Source organism: Oryx dammah, unplaced genomic scaffold (assembly GCF_014754425.2).
Source record: "Oryx dammah isolate SB20612 unplaced genomic scaffold, SCBI_Odam_1.1 HiC_scaffold_18, whole genome shotgun sequence".
NCBI classification, from domain to species: Eukaryota; Metazoa; Chordata; class Mammalia; order Artiodactyla; family Bovidae; genus Oryx; species Oryx dammah.
In genome coordinates, this window is record NW_024070202.1 from 48,767,022 (window position 1) to 48,782,500 (window position 15,479).

The window sequence follows — 15,479 nt, forward strand, 5'->3', positions numbered from 1 at the left end:
AGTGAGTCTCAACTGGGGGCAATGTTTAGAGACATTTCTGATTGTCATGGCTGGGGTAGGGGAGGGGTATGCTTCCAGCATCCAGTAAATAAGAGGACAGAGACACTGCTAAACACCCTACAATGCAACAGACAGTCCCCCATGACAAAGAACCATCCAGCCAAAAACATCAATAGTGCCAAGGTTGAGAAACTGTTCTACTGTGAAATATACTCATTAGTTACATTATGATTCTAGGCCACAGTTACGGTTTTTATGTGAAAATATGACTGGACCTCAGTAAACTTTCAAAATCTAAATTTTAAGTATATTATTTATGCTTAAGTATATTATATATGTAATCATGTAATCATGATTACATACAAGGAAGATGGATGACTTTGGCTCATATAAATAATTGAAATCAATGAAAAAAGGTTAAATAGGATCCTTATTCATAAGATTTCTAAATGTCATCTCAAGCCTTAATTTGCTGATAAAAATAAAGGTATGTGTACAGGATTGACAGAGACATGGGCTCTGTGTTTTCTCTCTAAGCCTTCTGCCCCACAATCCCTCGGCTCTCCTTTAGGAAATAAAGGATGAAAATGAAACAAGATAAAAGAGAGAGTGTTTGTGTGTACGCACACATACAGTGTGCCCTCAGGGAGCTCACAATCTAGTGACAACAGATAAGCTGTGGTCGTATCAGAGCTCTGAGAGCTAGGGAACATGGGTCACTCAGTCGTGTCCCACTCTTTGTGACCCCATAGACTGTAGCCTACCAGGCTCCTCTGTCCATGGGATTTTCCAGGCAATAGTACTGGAGTGGATTGCCATTTCCTTCTCCAGGGGATCTTCCCAACCCAGGGCTCAAACCCGGGTCTCCCACATTGTGGACAGATGCTTTACCGTCTGAGCCCCCAGGGAAGCTGATAGGGAAACATGGGAGAGACACCCAAATTATACTTAGAGGATTAAAAAACAAAAAGCGTTGCATGAACTGAGTTTTCAAAGGTTAAAATAGGTTACAAGCTAAGTGTATGTGCTGGGAGGGAGGGTGTGAGACTGGGGGCAGCATATGTCAAGAGCACAGGAGCCTGGGGAAGGTTACACATTTGGGGAACTGTAAGGAGTTTAACAGAGTATGCGGTGGCTGCTGATGTGGAAGAGAAACAGAGCAGATGCACTCTGTGCAGGCTGCTAAGGAGACAGGAATATATCCTGAAAGGACTACGAAACCAACGATGGGTTTTAAGCAATGGGAAAAAAACAAAACAAAACGTGGTTAAAGATTTGAATTTGGGAAAATTCACACTGGGACAGCAGACTGGATAAATTAGACTAAAGGCAAGAGGACAGAGTAGGATACAAAGTGGTGAGTGCCTGAACCAAATCAGAGGCAGCAGGAATAGAGATGAGATGAGGTAGAGACACTGGGAAAGGAGAACAGAGGACTTGGGAATCAGATGTGAGAAATACAGAATGGAAAGACAGAAGGGTACACTCAGATTTTTTTCCTCCTTTAATGACTTGGTGGCATTATCAGCTGAATGTGTAAATGCATAAGCAATTGGCTGATTTAGGGATGGAGGAAGGAAATACTGAGTTCAGTTTTGGACACAAGTTGGAAGGACTTACGGGGAAACCCACATGGGCTCTCCAGCAGGGACTGAGGGCTTCACAGTTGTAGTTTGTAACACGTTTTAACTAAACATGGTTGTCTTTGGCTTTTAAGATAGAAGATGAAGCCAAATGAGTCACTGAGATCCCAGAGGACAGTTCATAGAGTAAGGAATACCATTTTCATGTCATGCAGAAGAGGAGCCCTTGACAGATTAAGAGGGGTAGTAGTACTTATTTAGTAGATGTCACATGCTGGATACTGTGCTTTGGATTTCACAGGTAACCATGCCACTGAAAACTCAATTGTTCCTTCCTCTAAGAATTAAGAGAATCTCTAACTTACTGATGCAGAATTTAAAGTAATTTGTAGACAGGGAAACTAAAGTCAAGTTAAGAAGGTTATCCAAACCCATCAAGTGGAAAAGCTGGGATTTTCTAGGTGCATTTGACTCCAATGAGCTTTTGGTTATTCTTTGCCACTGGGCAAAGAAGTAAGAAGAGATCCTGGAATATAGTGAAAATAAATAGACAGGAGATTTCAAGAAGGAAGGGCAAGTTTTCTACACAGTATGAAGGAGTGAGTGCCTAACTACAGATCCTCCTACACATAATTGTGGAAAAATACCAAAAAAAAAAAAAAAAAAAAAAACTACTGGAGGCTTCTGGAGATGGGGAAAAAAAAGCAAGTAGTTTTAGAGGGGTGTGGAAATATATAACAATCAGAAGAGAGTGAGTTTTCCTTTTTTGTGCCTCTGCAATGAGAGTGACTAGTCATGGCAGTGGCAAGCCTAGGTGGCTAAAATGCTGAGAGAAAAAGCAAACCAAACCTTCCAGGTCTTTCAGGTCAAAGGAACATGGGAAGGGGCCATGGTTCAACCCAGGCTTCAGAGAGGAGAGAGCCAGAGAAGAAACAAGCCTATTTTTCCATGTGTGAACTCAGCACTAGTCTTTGGCTGGTTCAACCATGTGTGTGCAAAGCAAACAAGTGGCTTGCAACTAAGGCTTAAAGAACTGAGATCTTCGACATGGCCAGCTGCAGATCTGACAGTATACAATTTGAGTCTCAACAAGCTACTTATCTGCTAAAGAAATGGTCAAATGTTTATAGGAGCAATATATAAAAATACTGAGTCTACAAAACATAATGTTTACATTGTCTAGGATATATTAAAATGACTAAATAACAAAAAGCTAGGAGACAGTTGGATGGCATCACCAACTCAATGGACATGAGTCTGAGCAAGCTCCAGGAGCTGGTGAAAGACAGAGAAGCCTGGTGGGCTGCAGTCCACGGGGTTCCAAAGAGTCAGACACGACTGAGTGACAGAACTGAACTGAGGAGATGTTATCAATTCTAAAGGGAAAAGACAATCAATAGCTGCCAATTCTGAAATGACCCACTCTATAGTTATCAGGCAAGAACCTCAATGAGATAAAGGGAAAAATGCCCATTATAAATAATAGGAAATCTCAACAGAATGATTTAAAATTTAAAAAAGAACCAACATGGAAAATTTAAAATAAAAAAAGGATACTCCATGCAAGTAGATGTAAATGTACTTCAACTAATGCAAAGTTTCTAGATTTTACATGACACGATACAATATTAACTCTAAAAGACTGTGGGAAGTTAAGAATGCATATATCCACAGAAGAACAATGGGGAAAAAAATCACAGAGATATAAACAAAGATTTAAGAAATAAACTTAAGTGAAATTCAAAAAAATAACAATCAAAGAATCCAAAAGGTGGCAGAAAAGGGGGAAAAGAGGTAATAAAAAAACAAAGGGAACAAACAAAATACAATAAAACTATACACCTAAATGAAACCTTACTGATAATTGTATTATGTTAACAGACTAAACACTCCAATGCAAAGGCAGAGATTATGGGAACAGACAAAAGACAAGACCCAACTCTACTCTCTACAAGAAATGCATTTAAAAACTAAAGACACAGAGGTTCAGTTCAGTTCAGTCGCTCAGTCGTGTCCGACTCTTTGTGACCGCATGAATCGCAGCATGCCAGGCCTCCCTGTTCATCATCATCTCCCGGAGTTCACTCAGACTCATGTCCATCGAGTCCGTGATGCCATCCAGCCATCTTATCAAGTAAATGGACAAAATAAGATACATCTTCTGTAAACATTAAGAATAAAAAGACTGGAGTAATTTATTATCAGATAAAATAATGCATGACAATAAGTATTAACAAAGCTAAAGAAAGATCTCTCATAATGACAAAAGGGTCAGTTCATCAGAAGGCATAAAAATGATAAATACTTACAGAACAGAGCTTCAGCACAATTAGTTATATAGCTTTAAAACTGAAGAGTCAAGAATCAACAGAATGGAAGGGAGATAGAAGCAAGTCCACAATCATGGAAAATTGTAACTCCTATCTTTCAGCAAGTGATAGAACCACTATCAAAATATCAGTAGAGGCACATGAAATCTGAACACATCACTACACTTTGACCTAACAGATATTTACAAACATGGTACTAAACAACTGAGGATTACAAGTTTTTATCAAGCATACATGGTTCATTCACCAAGACAGACCACATATTGGACCATACTACTCAATAAATTTAAAAGGACTGAAACCATAGAGAATATGTTTCCTGATGATAACAGAATTAAATCAGAAATCAATGTCACAAATCAACTATACTTCAACAAAAAAGTGATAAGCAAGAAAAAAGAAATCAGTAAGATATCTAGAAACACCACAAATAATCAGAAATTTTCAAAAATGAATCAAATAAGAAACCACAAAGGAAATAAAAAATATTTCAAAATGAATGAAGATAAAAGCATGCCATATCAAAATTAAAGTTCGAGGGAAGTTTACAACTTTAAATTTAGAGGATGGGAGGGGTCTAAAAATCAATGTTATATGGTCTCCAAAAAACAAACAACAAAGGCAAAGAAAATTCAAAATAAGAAGGAAATAAAAAATCTAAAATCAGAAATCAGGGAAATAGAAAGACAAACAGTAGAGAAAATTAATAAAGCCCAAAGATGTTTCTTTAACAAGATTATGAAATTGGTAAACCCATGACTAAACTGATTTTAAAAAGATAAGAGAACACAAATCAGTAAGAAAAAGAGCTTATCACTATAGGTCCTATAGACTTTAACTAGACAGTTAGAGAATATCATATACAGCTTTATTCTGACAAATTAGGTAATTTAGATGAACAGACAAATACCTAAGAAAGAATCAAAGAATCAAAGCTCAATCCAGAAAAAACAAACAAACAAACAGATTATCTGAATAGCCCTCTATCTATTAAACAAATTAAATTTGTAGTTATAAACTTTCTCCAAAAAAAAACCTACAGGCCCAGATGGCTTCACTGGAGAATTGTATTAGGCATTTAAGGAGAAAATAATACGAATTCTACACAAATTCTTTCAGAAAATAGAAAAGGAGGAAAAAGTTTCAAAACCAGACAAAGAATTACAAAAAAGAAACCTATATACCAATATCACTTATGATTACAGATACAAACATCTTCAATACAAATTAAGTAAATCAAATCCAGAAAGAAGTACATAAAGAAGGTAATACATCATGATCGAGGTTGGTTTGATATTTGAAAATAAATTCAGTATTTTATTAACAGAATAAAGAGGTAAAACCATGTGATCGTTTTATACAGAAAAGGCTGTTTGATGAAACAACACCACTTATAACTTTAAAAAATCTCATTAAATCAGGAATAAAAAAGAAACTGTTTAATCTGATAAAAGCCATCTGAGAACATATCCTACTTCAAACAGTAAAATAAATACTCAGTGCTTTTCCCCACGTTAGAAACAAGCAGACAAGTCCACTCTCACCAGTTCTAGGCAACGTGGTACTAGGTGTTCTAGCAGGTGAAAAAAGCATGGAAAGCAGGCATCAAGATCAGAAAGGAAGAAATAAAACTGCCTCTATCTGTATTATAATATGATGGTGTACTCAGAGAACCTTACAGTCAGGCGAGGTTTCCAACTCATGGGAAACATAAACCAGAGAAGACAGCATTATGGAGAAAGCCTTCATGGAAACGATGGGTACAGGACTGATAACTGCCAGAAGAAACTGAGAACGATGTTAGATTATATTTCACAAGCTCTTTACAAAACAGTGCTTTTTTGGTAAGGGAAGTACTTACCTAAAATAACTAAGATTACAAAAATACTGAAGTCTCAACAATGCAAAATATTTCAATATAAAGAATATCAAACCCACACAATAAAAACTTATATAAACTTAGTAATATATTCACTATCTGTGCAAGATGATCTCAGTAATAAATGCATCAGAACTATTGGCTTAAGGTTATAGCTGAGGTGGTTATAATGAAATGATTCTAAATGTATAATCATTAATTATGTCATTGATGACATGGGAGTTAATGCTAGTAATATGAGATGATGAACTTTGAACCTAAAATAACATTTAATTTTGGATAAAATCTCAACAAGGTAGAGAAGACTACGTCTCTTTATATTCTGTAGTAAGTAAAAAAGTACGTTAAATATCTTTTCCATTAAATAATAAAAGCATGGAGATTTTTGGTTCTTGGGTTGCATTTATGCATCATAACATCCTAAATCAAAGTGACGTAGTAAGCTTCCTACAGTCTTAGGAAAATTCAAGATTCTCTTTTTCCCTTTGAGTCAGAGGATTCTGCTTGTTCTTCACTTATTATGCCATAAAGACTTTTAATGAAATTTAATTAAAAAGCAAGGACAAAACTGTTTCACTGAGGTCTGTTAACATAAGCAATTCAGTCCATACTTGGCAGGGTCACTGCAGGAAGGCTTTGGACTGACTGCATTTTCTCTTACTCTTCTCAAGGCAAAACTTACATTAAAAAGTGGCAATGTGCACTGGTGTCATATCTTACAGGTACACAGGAGAGTTTCCCAGCCTTGGCATTACTGAGATGTGGGGCCCAGTAATTCTGTGTTATGGGGGACTGTGCACTGCACGATGCGTGACAGAATCCCTGGCACGAGAGGCCAGTAGGACCCTGCTCCCGGTCATGATGATCAAAAATGTTTCCAGATATTGCTCAACGCCCCAAGGGGACAAAATTGCCTTGATGGAGAACCACTGCTTTGTTGGGATAATACCGGGCAGCACTGCCCTAAGATACAGTGAATATTTATAAGACTCTTGCTTCTCTTGCTTATGATACAATTATCATAACTGGAACACAATCTGTAGACACCAACAGGGTCTATTTTTAAATTCTAGAAAATATAAACACACAAGTAGCCTCTCTCTTTAGGATCATCATCAACATGCTACTTTTGGCATATGGAGAAGATTCTGAATTATTTTTAAATGTGACATCTCCCACTCATCCAAACAATTCTAAAACTGACTCTGATCTACAGAGTCAAAGATTAAATTAAATTCTTTTACCTTTAGGGCTGAAATTATAGTTTGCTCAGCTGCTGGTGGGAATGAGCTCTGACTGGAAACCACCTAGAACAAATCCAGTTATATTTTGAGTAAGTTACCTATTTTTATAAATACCAATTTTGATCATAACATGATAAAACTGTTTTCACATTATCATTACTAGAGTAGCATCTCATACATGTTTTAAAAGTCCATTAGTATGCCGTAGGTAGGACAGGTTTTAAAATGTTTTCCTGTACAAAGCAATTATCTACTTAAAATAATTAAAACATTAAGAATTTTAAAAGCTAGCTTTCCTTAATGATATAGTTTTAACTTGAAAAGATCAGTTTAAAGCCATATTTATTTATTTTTTAAAAAATCACCTTTTCTAAATTGACTATAATTTTTAACAAGTCAAATGTCAAATGTTTCCCTTTCTACAAATCAATACCAACACCATGAAAATTCTGAAAGTACCAATGAAGACATTTAAATCAGGCTAAATAAATACAACTTTTCATTGTTTAGGAGTCTGTAGAGTAATAATGAAAGGAAATGGAAAATATATATTCTTTTTATTTACTTTTGTTATTTACTTGTCTGACATTTACCTCTTTAAAAATATATTTTGTTTAGCATACCAAATACACAGTTTGGAAACCCTTAATTGATAAAAATGACTTGCTCAAAAATTTAAGTAAATGGAAAATATACTTACAAGTAAGTCATTACAAGTATTCTAAAATACCGTCTAGCATATAAAAGCTCATACTAGAGGTCAAGTTTTTAGGAATATCAACTAACCACTGGCTTCTTCATGTCTTCTAACTATCTCCCTACTTACCAAATATTTTGAAAATCATTAGTAAACACAAGTGACTCAAGAATCAAAGATGGGGTTGAAAATGTTGCTTTCCTAATACTTAGTTATGTTTATAGTTCATCTTAGACATAATACATGATGGCAAACAAGTTAAAGTTCAGTCATCTTTTTAAAAAGTGTTAGTAGAACAATAGCAAAACTTTTTTTCTACTCACAAGTAGTTTTCAGTGATTATATATCATAAGATTATATATCACTGTTTTAAATGCATCTTCTCCCTCATTTTGGGGGACAAAGACAGAAGCTTTCTGACATGTTAGGGAGCTTATGAGTTCTTATATTGTTACTGCCTTTGCTATAATTTGCTACCACTCATATGGTATCAAATTATAGGTATAAACACATATAATTTACCCTTAAATCAATTGTTCAATAAACTTGACTATATCAAGCAACCTTGAGTCCCTCATGTATTTTAAACTAACTGTACAGGCAAATAATAAAGGCCAGGATCGAAGACTGTTTAGAAAGAGTTCAGTCCTCAGCTTAGTTTACAATCACATTTTCACTGTATTCCTTGGCAAAACACTAAATAATAATTCATGACTGTCTAAACTCAAGGCAAGAAGAAAGAACTTGAAATTAGGTCAATAGAGCTTAATTAAAATAAAGGTTACCTTTGTTACGGATTGGTGCAACTTATATAGTGAATTTACTACTGCCACGTTTCTTCTCTGTCCTTCAGTAAGAGGTCCAATCACCTGACTTGCATCCCCCTGTGTGGAGAGCTGTAAGAATCCAACACAAAAAGACATTACCAAAACGACAGCTCATATTTAACTAGGGGGAAGTTTATGGTCCTCTGACAAAGCCAATGTTTACTGAAAATATTCAAGTCAAGCTCTGGACTTCAGGCATAGCCAGGAACCTCTGTAGAGATAACATGATGAGCCTAGAAGCCTAATTAGTCTCACACAGGAAGAACACCCTTCATCAGTCCTTCATAGCTGGTGGACTCCTCAGGCAAGTGTGACCCAAAAGTCCAGGATGTGCTGTTATTCTGACACATCAGCATAGTGTTTCTGAGGAACACCTTCTGCCAACCATCTTTTTTTCTATTCAAAAACTCAGGAAAAAAAAAAAAAAAACCCATCCCTCCAAAATAAGAAAAAAGAAAGGAGAGAGAGTGGGAGTATTAAAAATAAACCTACATCCTATTTGACATTTGACAGTCATAATAGTCTAATGAAATGAGAGATAAACAGAGAGCATTGCACTCTTTATTTTGTAGATTAAAAAGAAAGTTGTGTAGGATTATACTGTGTATGGATGATCAGTAGAAGTGGTACTGCTGCTGCTAAGTCACTTCAGTCGTATCTGACTCTGTGTGACCCCACAGACGGCAGCCCATCAGGCTCCCCCGTTCCTGGGGTTTTCCAGGCAAGAACACTGGAGTGGGTTGCCATTTCCTTCTCCAGAGAGTCCCTTGGACTGCAAGGAGATCCAACCAGTCCATTCTGAAGGAGATCAGCCCTGGGATTTCTTTGGAAGAAACAATGCTAAAGCTGAAACTTCAGTACTTTGACCACCTCATGCAAAGAGTTGACTCATTGGAAAAGACTCTGATGCTGGGAGGGATTGGGGGCAGGAGGAGAAGGGGATGACAGAGGATGAGATGGCAGGATGGCATCACGGACTCGATGGACGTGAGTCTGAGTGAACTCCAGGAGTTGGTGATGGACAGGGAGGCCTGGCGTGCTGCGACTCATGGGGTCGCAAACAGTCGGACACAACTGAGTGACTGAACTGAACTGAATACATGCATATTGGGGAAAAGGACATGAAATTTTTATCGAATCAAATCTAAAACTATTATAGTCCCATTTAAGAAAAAAAGCCCATATATAACCATTGTCATATCAGATTTTAATCCAATCCTCTTTAACAATTATTAAAGGTCAATTAAACTTGATTATGAAAATAAAACATGAGGAAATAAGTATATAGGTGGATGCACATATCAAATATGAAAAACTGACCTTTTAGGAAACACACAATACTAAGAACATCTTCCCTTTGTTAAAGTGAGAATAAATAAAATATGAGTGAAAGAAATACTATTGTTCTTTCTATTTTCTTTGATACTCACACATACATTTTCAAAATTAAATTCAATTCCCACTTTTTCAATTCCTACTTATGGCAATAATATTTAATTTCAAAATATAAAAACTCTAATTAGAATAAAGAGAATGATCCTTCATTGAAGTTTTAATCCATGATGATGGTTTAGGTCAACATAAAGATTTCTGACATTAGGTTAAATAATTTCAACTTATTTTGCCTTTCCTCATGGACAAATAGTTACCAAATTATAATCAAGTTGTTTTCTAAACAGTCATTTGTAAGTCGATGGGTTGAAAGAAAAAAATATGTCGTATTTTCCCTATAGAAACCATGTTAAAAATCAATGGTTAGACCTCAGATGAACTCACATAGTCCAGTTTAATCTATAGTGTGGTGAACTAATACTAGCAGAAGCTCTGAGCTCCCAGAAGAAGGCAGATGATGGGCTCCATGCTATGGCGAGGGTGAGGGAAGGCACCCAAAACCACTTCAGTGGCAGTGGTATTAATGGTTACAATAGACTCAGGGGGTTAGATGCTAAATATGTATTTGATTATAACAGGCATTTAAAATCTGTGAGTTCTAGCTCTACACTTTTAAAACTCCAATCTCTCTTCTCTTGAGATTTTCTCCAAATAATTTTGAAATACTAACAAAGAAATGGGAAAAGAATTTCTCTGATGTTATCCTATTTCCACTTATTATATGTATTCCATATTTAATAAAGAGGCTCACTGCTAGAAATGGGTGGAGACCATTTCATTACTACTAAGACCTACTCATACTTATAGGGTTTAAAAATAGAGAGAGGCCCACTTTACACCTAAGAGGATGCTTTAACAAAAAAAAGACAGATAATAACAAATGTTGGCCATGAAATTGGAAACTCGTATGTATTGATAGTGGGAATTTAAAATGAAACAGAGGCTCTGGAAAACAGCCTGGCCATTCCTCAAAGGTAAACAGAAGTGAAAACATGCCCAGCAATTCAACTCTTAGATATATATACACAGAGAAATAAAAAGTACATTCACACAAAAATGTGTACACAACTCTTCACAGAATCATTATTCCATAGCATAACAGTCTCAAAATGGAAACAACCCAAATGTCAACTAGAGATGGATAAATAAGATGTAGAATATTCATACAATGGAACATCCCTCAGCAAAAAAAAAAAAATTAGTCCAACTAAATATTAGTCCCTAGCTAAGTAGATCACCTGGGTTTCCCTCCAGCACCACTCCTGTCTAATCTTTTGGGGAAAAGTAATTTCAAACTTACAAAATGTTATAAAAATAAAAATAGTGTAAGGAACACACATTTATGCTTTACTCAGATTTACCTGTTGCTAACATTTTATCTCATTTGCTTTATTATCTGTAGTCTCTTTCCCCCTTTCATACACATATACACACATGTGTGAGCATAATTTTTTTCTGAATCATACATACATTATGGCCCTTTGTCTCTAAGAATTTTTATTTTCTAAGCATAGTAATATTCTACTATAAAAGCTCGGTTCAGTCATCAATTTCTTAAACTCACAATGATACAATTCTTCTATCTGTTATCTGCCATGTTTTCAAGAAATTCTAGTTTCTTTTAGTGAGAAGTGGTATTAGAGACCAAGATCTGGGCCCTTGGTGTGTTCGTTGCTACTTACTGCTGCAATAACTCTTAATTAATTCAATATTTACAAAAAATGATTATTTGAATACCCTGGACTCTTACTTAGGTTCTTGTCTTCTTCTTCGTCAGGTTATAAGAACTATATAGTAAATTCCCATATATTGATAAACTAGACTTCATAATTAACATTCTACAATTTGTTTTATATCACATGTGTGCATGCTAAATCGTTTCAGTTATGTCTGATTCTTGGCGACTCTATGGACAGTAGCCCACCAAGCTCCTTTGTCCATGGGATTCTCCAGGCAAGAATACTGGAGTGGATTGCTGTGCCCTTCTTCAGGGGATCTTCCCAAACCCAAGAACTGAATCCATGTCTCAGGCATTGGCAGGCGGGTTCTTTACCACTTTCCTGGTGGCTCAGACAGTAAAAGCGTCTGCCTACAACTCAGGAGACCTGGGTTTGATCCCTGGGTTGGGAAGATCCCCTGGAGAAGGAAATAGCAACCCACTTCAGTACTCTTGCCTTGAAAATCCCATGGACGGAGGAGCCTGGTAGGCTACAAGTCCATGGGGTCGAAAAGAGTCAGACACGACTGAGGGACTTCACTTTCACTTTTCTTTACCACTAGCACCACCTGGGAAGTCCTTTATATCACTTACCCATCACCTACCCTCAACTCATTTTTTAGGCATCAGTACACTTCACCCCTAAACGCTTATTCATGCATATAATTGATTGGCATTCAAAATTTACTTTCAGGTTTCTTTTTACTTTTAAGGTAAAATTTATATAATGTAATGTAGACAGAGTGTCATTAGTTTTAATAAATTGTTTTATTTGTGTAACACTAACCACATCATTCCAGAAAGGTCTTTCATCCCAATTTCCACTCAACACCACTCTTCTGCTTTGGTAAGTCTTAACTTTTAAGTGGGGCTACATTCACAGACAATATGGAAGGATACCTTTAAGGGGTTCCAGAGATATATTTCACATATCAGCCAGTCTTTTACCAGCTCCTGCTACCCCCTGTGTATTCTTCTTGATGAAAAATTTTATTTTTACTAACACATATTATTTTCAAAACCACTAAAAGTAATGAACAACTTTTTTCTAACATTTTATTATGAACACTTAAAGACTTGTACAATGAACACCAATATACTAATTAGATTCTATAATAGCATTTTAGAAACTTGCTTATCTTATTCATGTCTCTATCCATTTTATATATTTGATGCATCTCAAAACAATGTATAGGCATCATTATATTTGTTACCAATGACTTCATCTCACTGATCAGTTTGTCTATTCTATATCTTTATACAAAGATTTTGTGTATACAAGTATAAAGCTTCTTTCAGCATAGTATTAGTGGTTTTCATCCATTTTTGTTCCTATCTATGGCTATGTGCTATTCCACTATATGAATTTATCTGATTTTATTCTACCCATTCTCTTACTGTTTCTAAAATGTGTGCAATAAAATGAACACTAGACTTAGGAAGGTGGCTCACTGGTAAAGGATCCCCCTGCAATGTGGGAGACGCGAGGTCAGGTTTGACCCCTGGGTCAGGAAGATCCTCTGGAGAAGGAAATGGCAAGAATACTGTGGTATTCTTGAGATCCATGGACAGAGATCCCATGGACAGAGGAGAGACAGAGAAGCCTGGTGGGCTACAGTCCATGGGGCTGCAGAGTTGGACATGAGTTAGCAACTACATAACAACAACCGACTTAAGGCATCTAGATGTTATTTCCACCACCTGCTAGTTCAATATATGGCTTCAATTCTTCATTGTAACATGAAACTAACAATCTAGTCAACACCAAAGTATGCTCTGTAAAGTGTCTTAGCAATGCAAAGCATTACCATTTTTATCTCCAGATAATTCCATCTTGCTCTCATTTCCTTCTCACCTCTCCTTTGCTTAGTCTTTTCCTCCACAATCCACTCCTCCAAGCTCTACCTATCTCAGTACTGGCAAGGGACCACAGGCACACAGTAGGACTGAGGAATCAGAACCAAAAGCCAATGAAACTGTTTGGAGGTACAGACGGAATTACATTCTGGCTCCTTTTTGGTTGTGGTAACAAAGTATCTTGTACAAAGTAGGCATTCTCTATTTCAGAAGCCTCCACTCATCTCAAGCCTTTTTAAGTTTCATTGTTTCAAACTATTTCCTTCAGGTGATCTCCTTAAAACTCACTTTTTAGGAATTCACATAGATGCTCAGCATGTAGAAGATGCTTGTTAGGTATCTGTTGAACAACTGAAGGGTCAGAGTAATGGTTTCTCATTGTTGCTTTTTCAAAGTCCACCTTATTTGAGGTGAATAAAATCATATGGAGGTGCAAAAACACCATTTTGGCTGTGAAGCATTAGGAATTAGGGAACTAGAAAGGTAAACACAGTAAAAGAGTCAATATTCTAAACTGAGAAATGTACATACCAGTGCATTAAGTTACACTATTTAACACAGCCTGGAATGATGCAAGAAAGCAAAAGAGCAGCATCTGGGTTTTAAAAATCACATACACACACATGGAAAGAAAGGGAATTCAAAGGCTGAAGGAATTCTTAATAAATAAAATGATTCCTATGTGCTAATAAGATTATTTCTTGTTAACTGTCTGAAGAAAATACTTTTCAGAAATTCTGTAATATGCTCACTAGGAACTTTGTGTGAATTCAGTGTGTGAGAAATAACTGAGATGGAAGTGTTGAAACAATGATAAGTTATGTTAACATGAAGAATATTTTTATATAATTTTTAACTTGTGGACGAAATGATCCCAAGACATCCCTATGATCACAGTTGAGGGCTACAATAAAAGAAAGAAAACTGGCAATTCAAGAGATGAGTTGGATGAGGGCTTTAAATTTCTTTCAGATAATGTACTCTTTGGGGAATTAAAACATTGGTGACTTAGAAGAATGTCTAAAAATAACAAGAAAATATATTACAGATTAGTTATGAATTTCATACAGCTAAGTTACGTTCCAGACAGTCTATTGTTCTAGTGTTCTTTTCATCTGTAATTTCTATTACTGCTAAGGATATGTCAACGGTTCAGGATAACTTTCTTTTTAAATGTGGATTTGGTCATAATAATTTTAAATATTTCTTTGCAATCACATGTAAAACAAATGAGGAAAATATGTATTAGAATTTCACAGACTTAGAACAATACAAAATGTATACTAATCTACAATCCTTCTGAGTGAAAAAAAAAGTCAAGACATTTTTATATTAAATCAGATATTTTTAACAAAAACTTGAAACAAGTTCTGATGAACCTTCAGTTATAGTTACATCTACACTAGTTTTTCTGAAAGTGGTGAATGTACTTGGATTACAATTACCAAATTTAATATTTAATGTGAAATTTATATTAAAACAAATTCTCAAATTCTCTTGAATTTGCTTTTTATCCAATTTTGTAGTTCACAGCACAAAAAAATTTTTTTAATTACACACAAAAAGACAAATATCACATGCTATTGCTTATGTGGAATCCATAAAAAGGGTACAAATGAACTTATCTACAAAACAGAAATATAGTCACAGAGGTAGAAAACAAACTTATAGTTACCAGGAAGAAAACGGAGAAGGGATAAAGTGGGAGACTGGGATCGACATAGAAACACTACTACATGTAAATTAGATAACTAATAAACAGCTACTGTATAGCAAAAGGAGCTCTACTTGATGTTCTGTAATGAATTGTAAGGAAAAGAATCTTAAAGAGTGAATATAGGTATATAAGCAAAACTGATTCACTTTGCTGTACACCTGAAACAAACACAAAAACTATACCTAATAAAAATTTTTTTAAAAAAAGGAAAAAAAGAACTCACAAAAGGCAAAAAA

General features: G+C 35.7%; 1 protein-coding gene across 2 annotated transcripts in view; it reads right to left on the minus strand.

Annotated features, from left to right (window-relative positions):
* Positions 1-15,479, minus strand: part of COG5 (component of oligomeric golgi complex 5) — a 295,076-nt gene that overhangs the window by 32,630 nt on the left and 246,967 nt on the right. For both annotated transcript variants that reach the window (XM_040260820.1, XM_040260819.1), the window contains exons 15-16: positions 8,519-8,629; positions 7,037-7,099 (exon numbers count right to left, since the gene is read on the minus strand). In XM_040260820.1, coding sequence (XP_040116754.1) covers positions 7,037-7,099; positions 8,519-8,629 — 174 coding nt within the window. The remainder of the gene's footprint in view (positions 1-7,036; positions 7,100-8,518; positions 8,630-15,479) is intronic.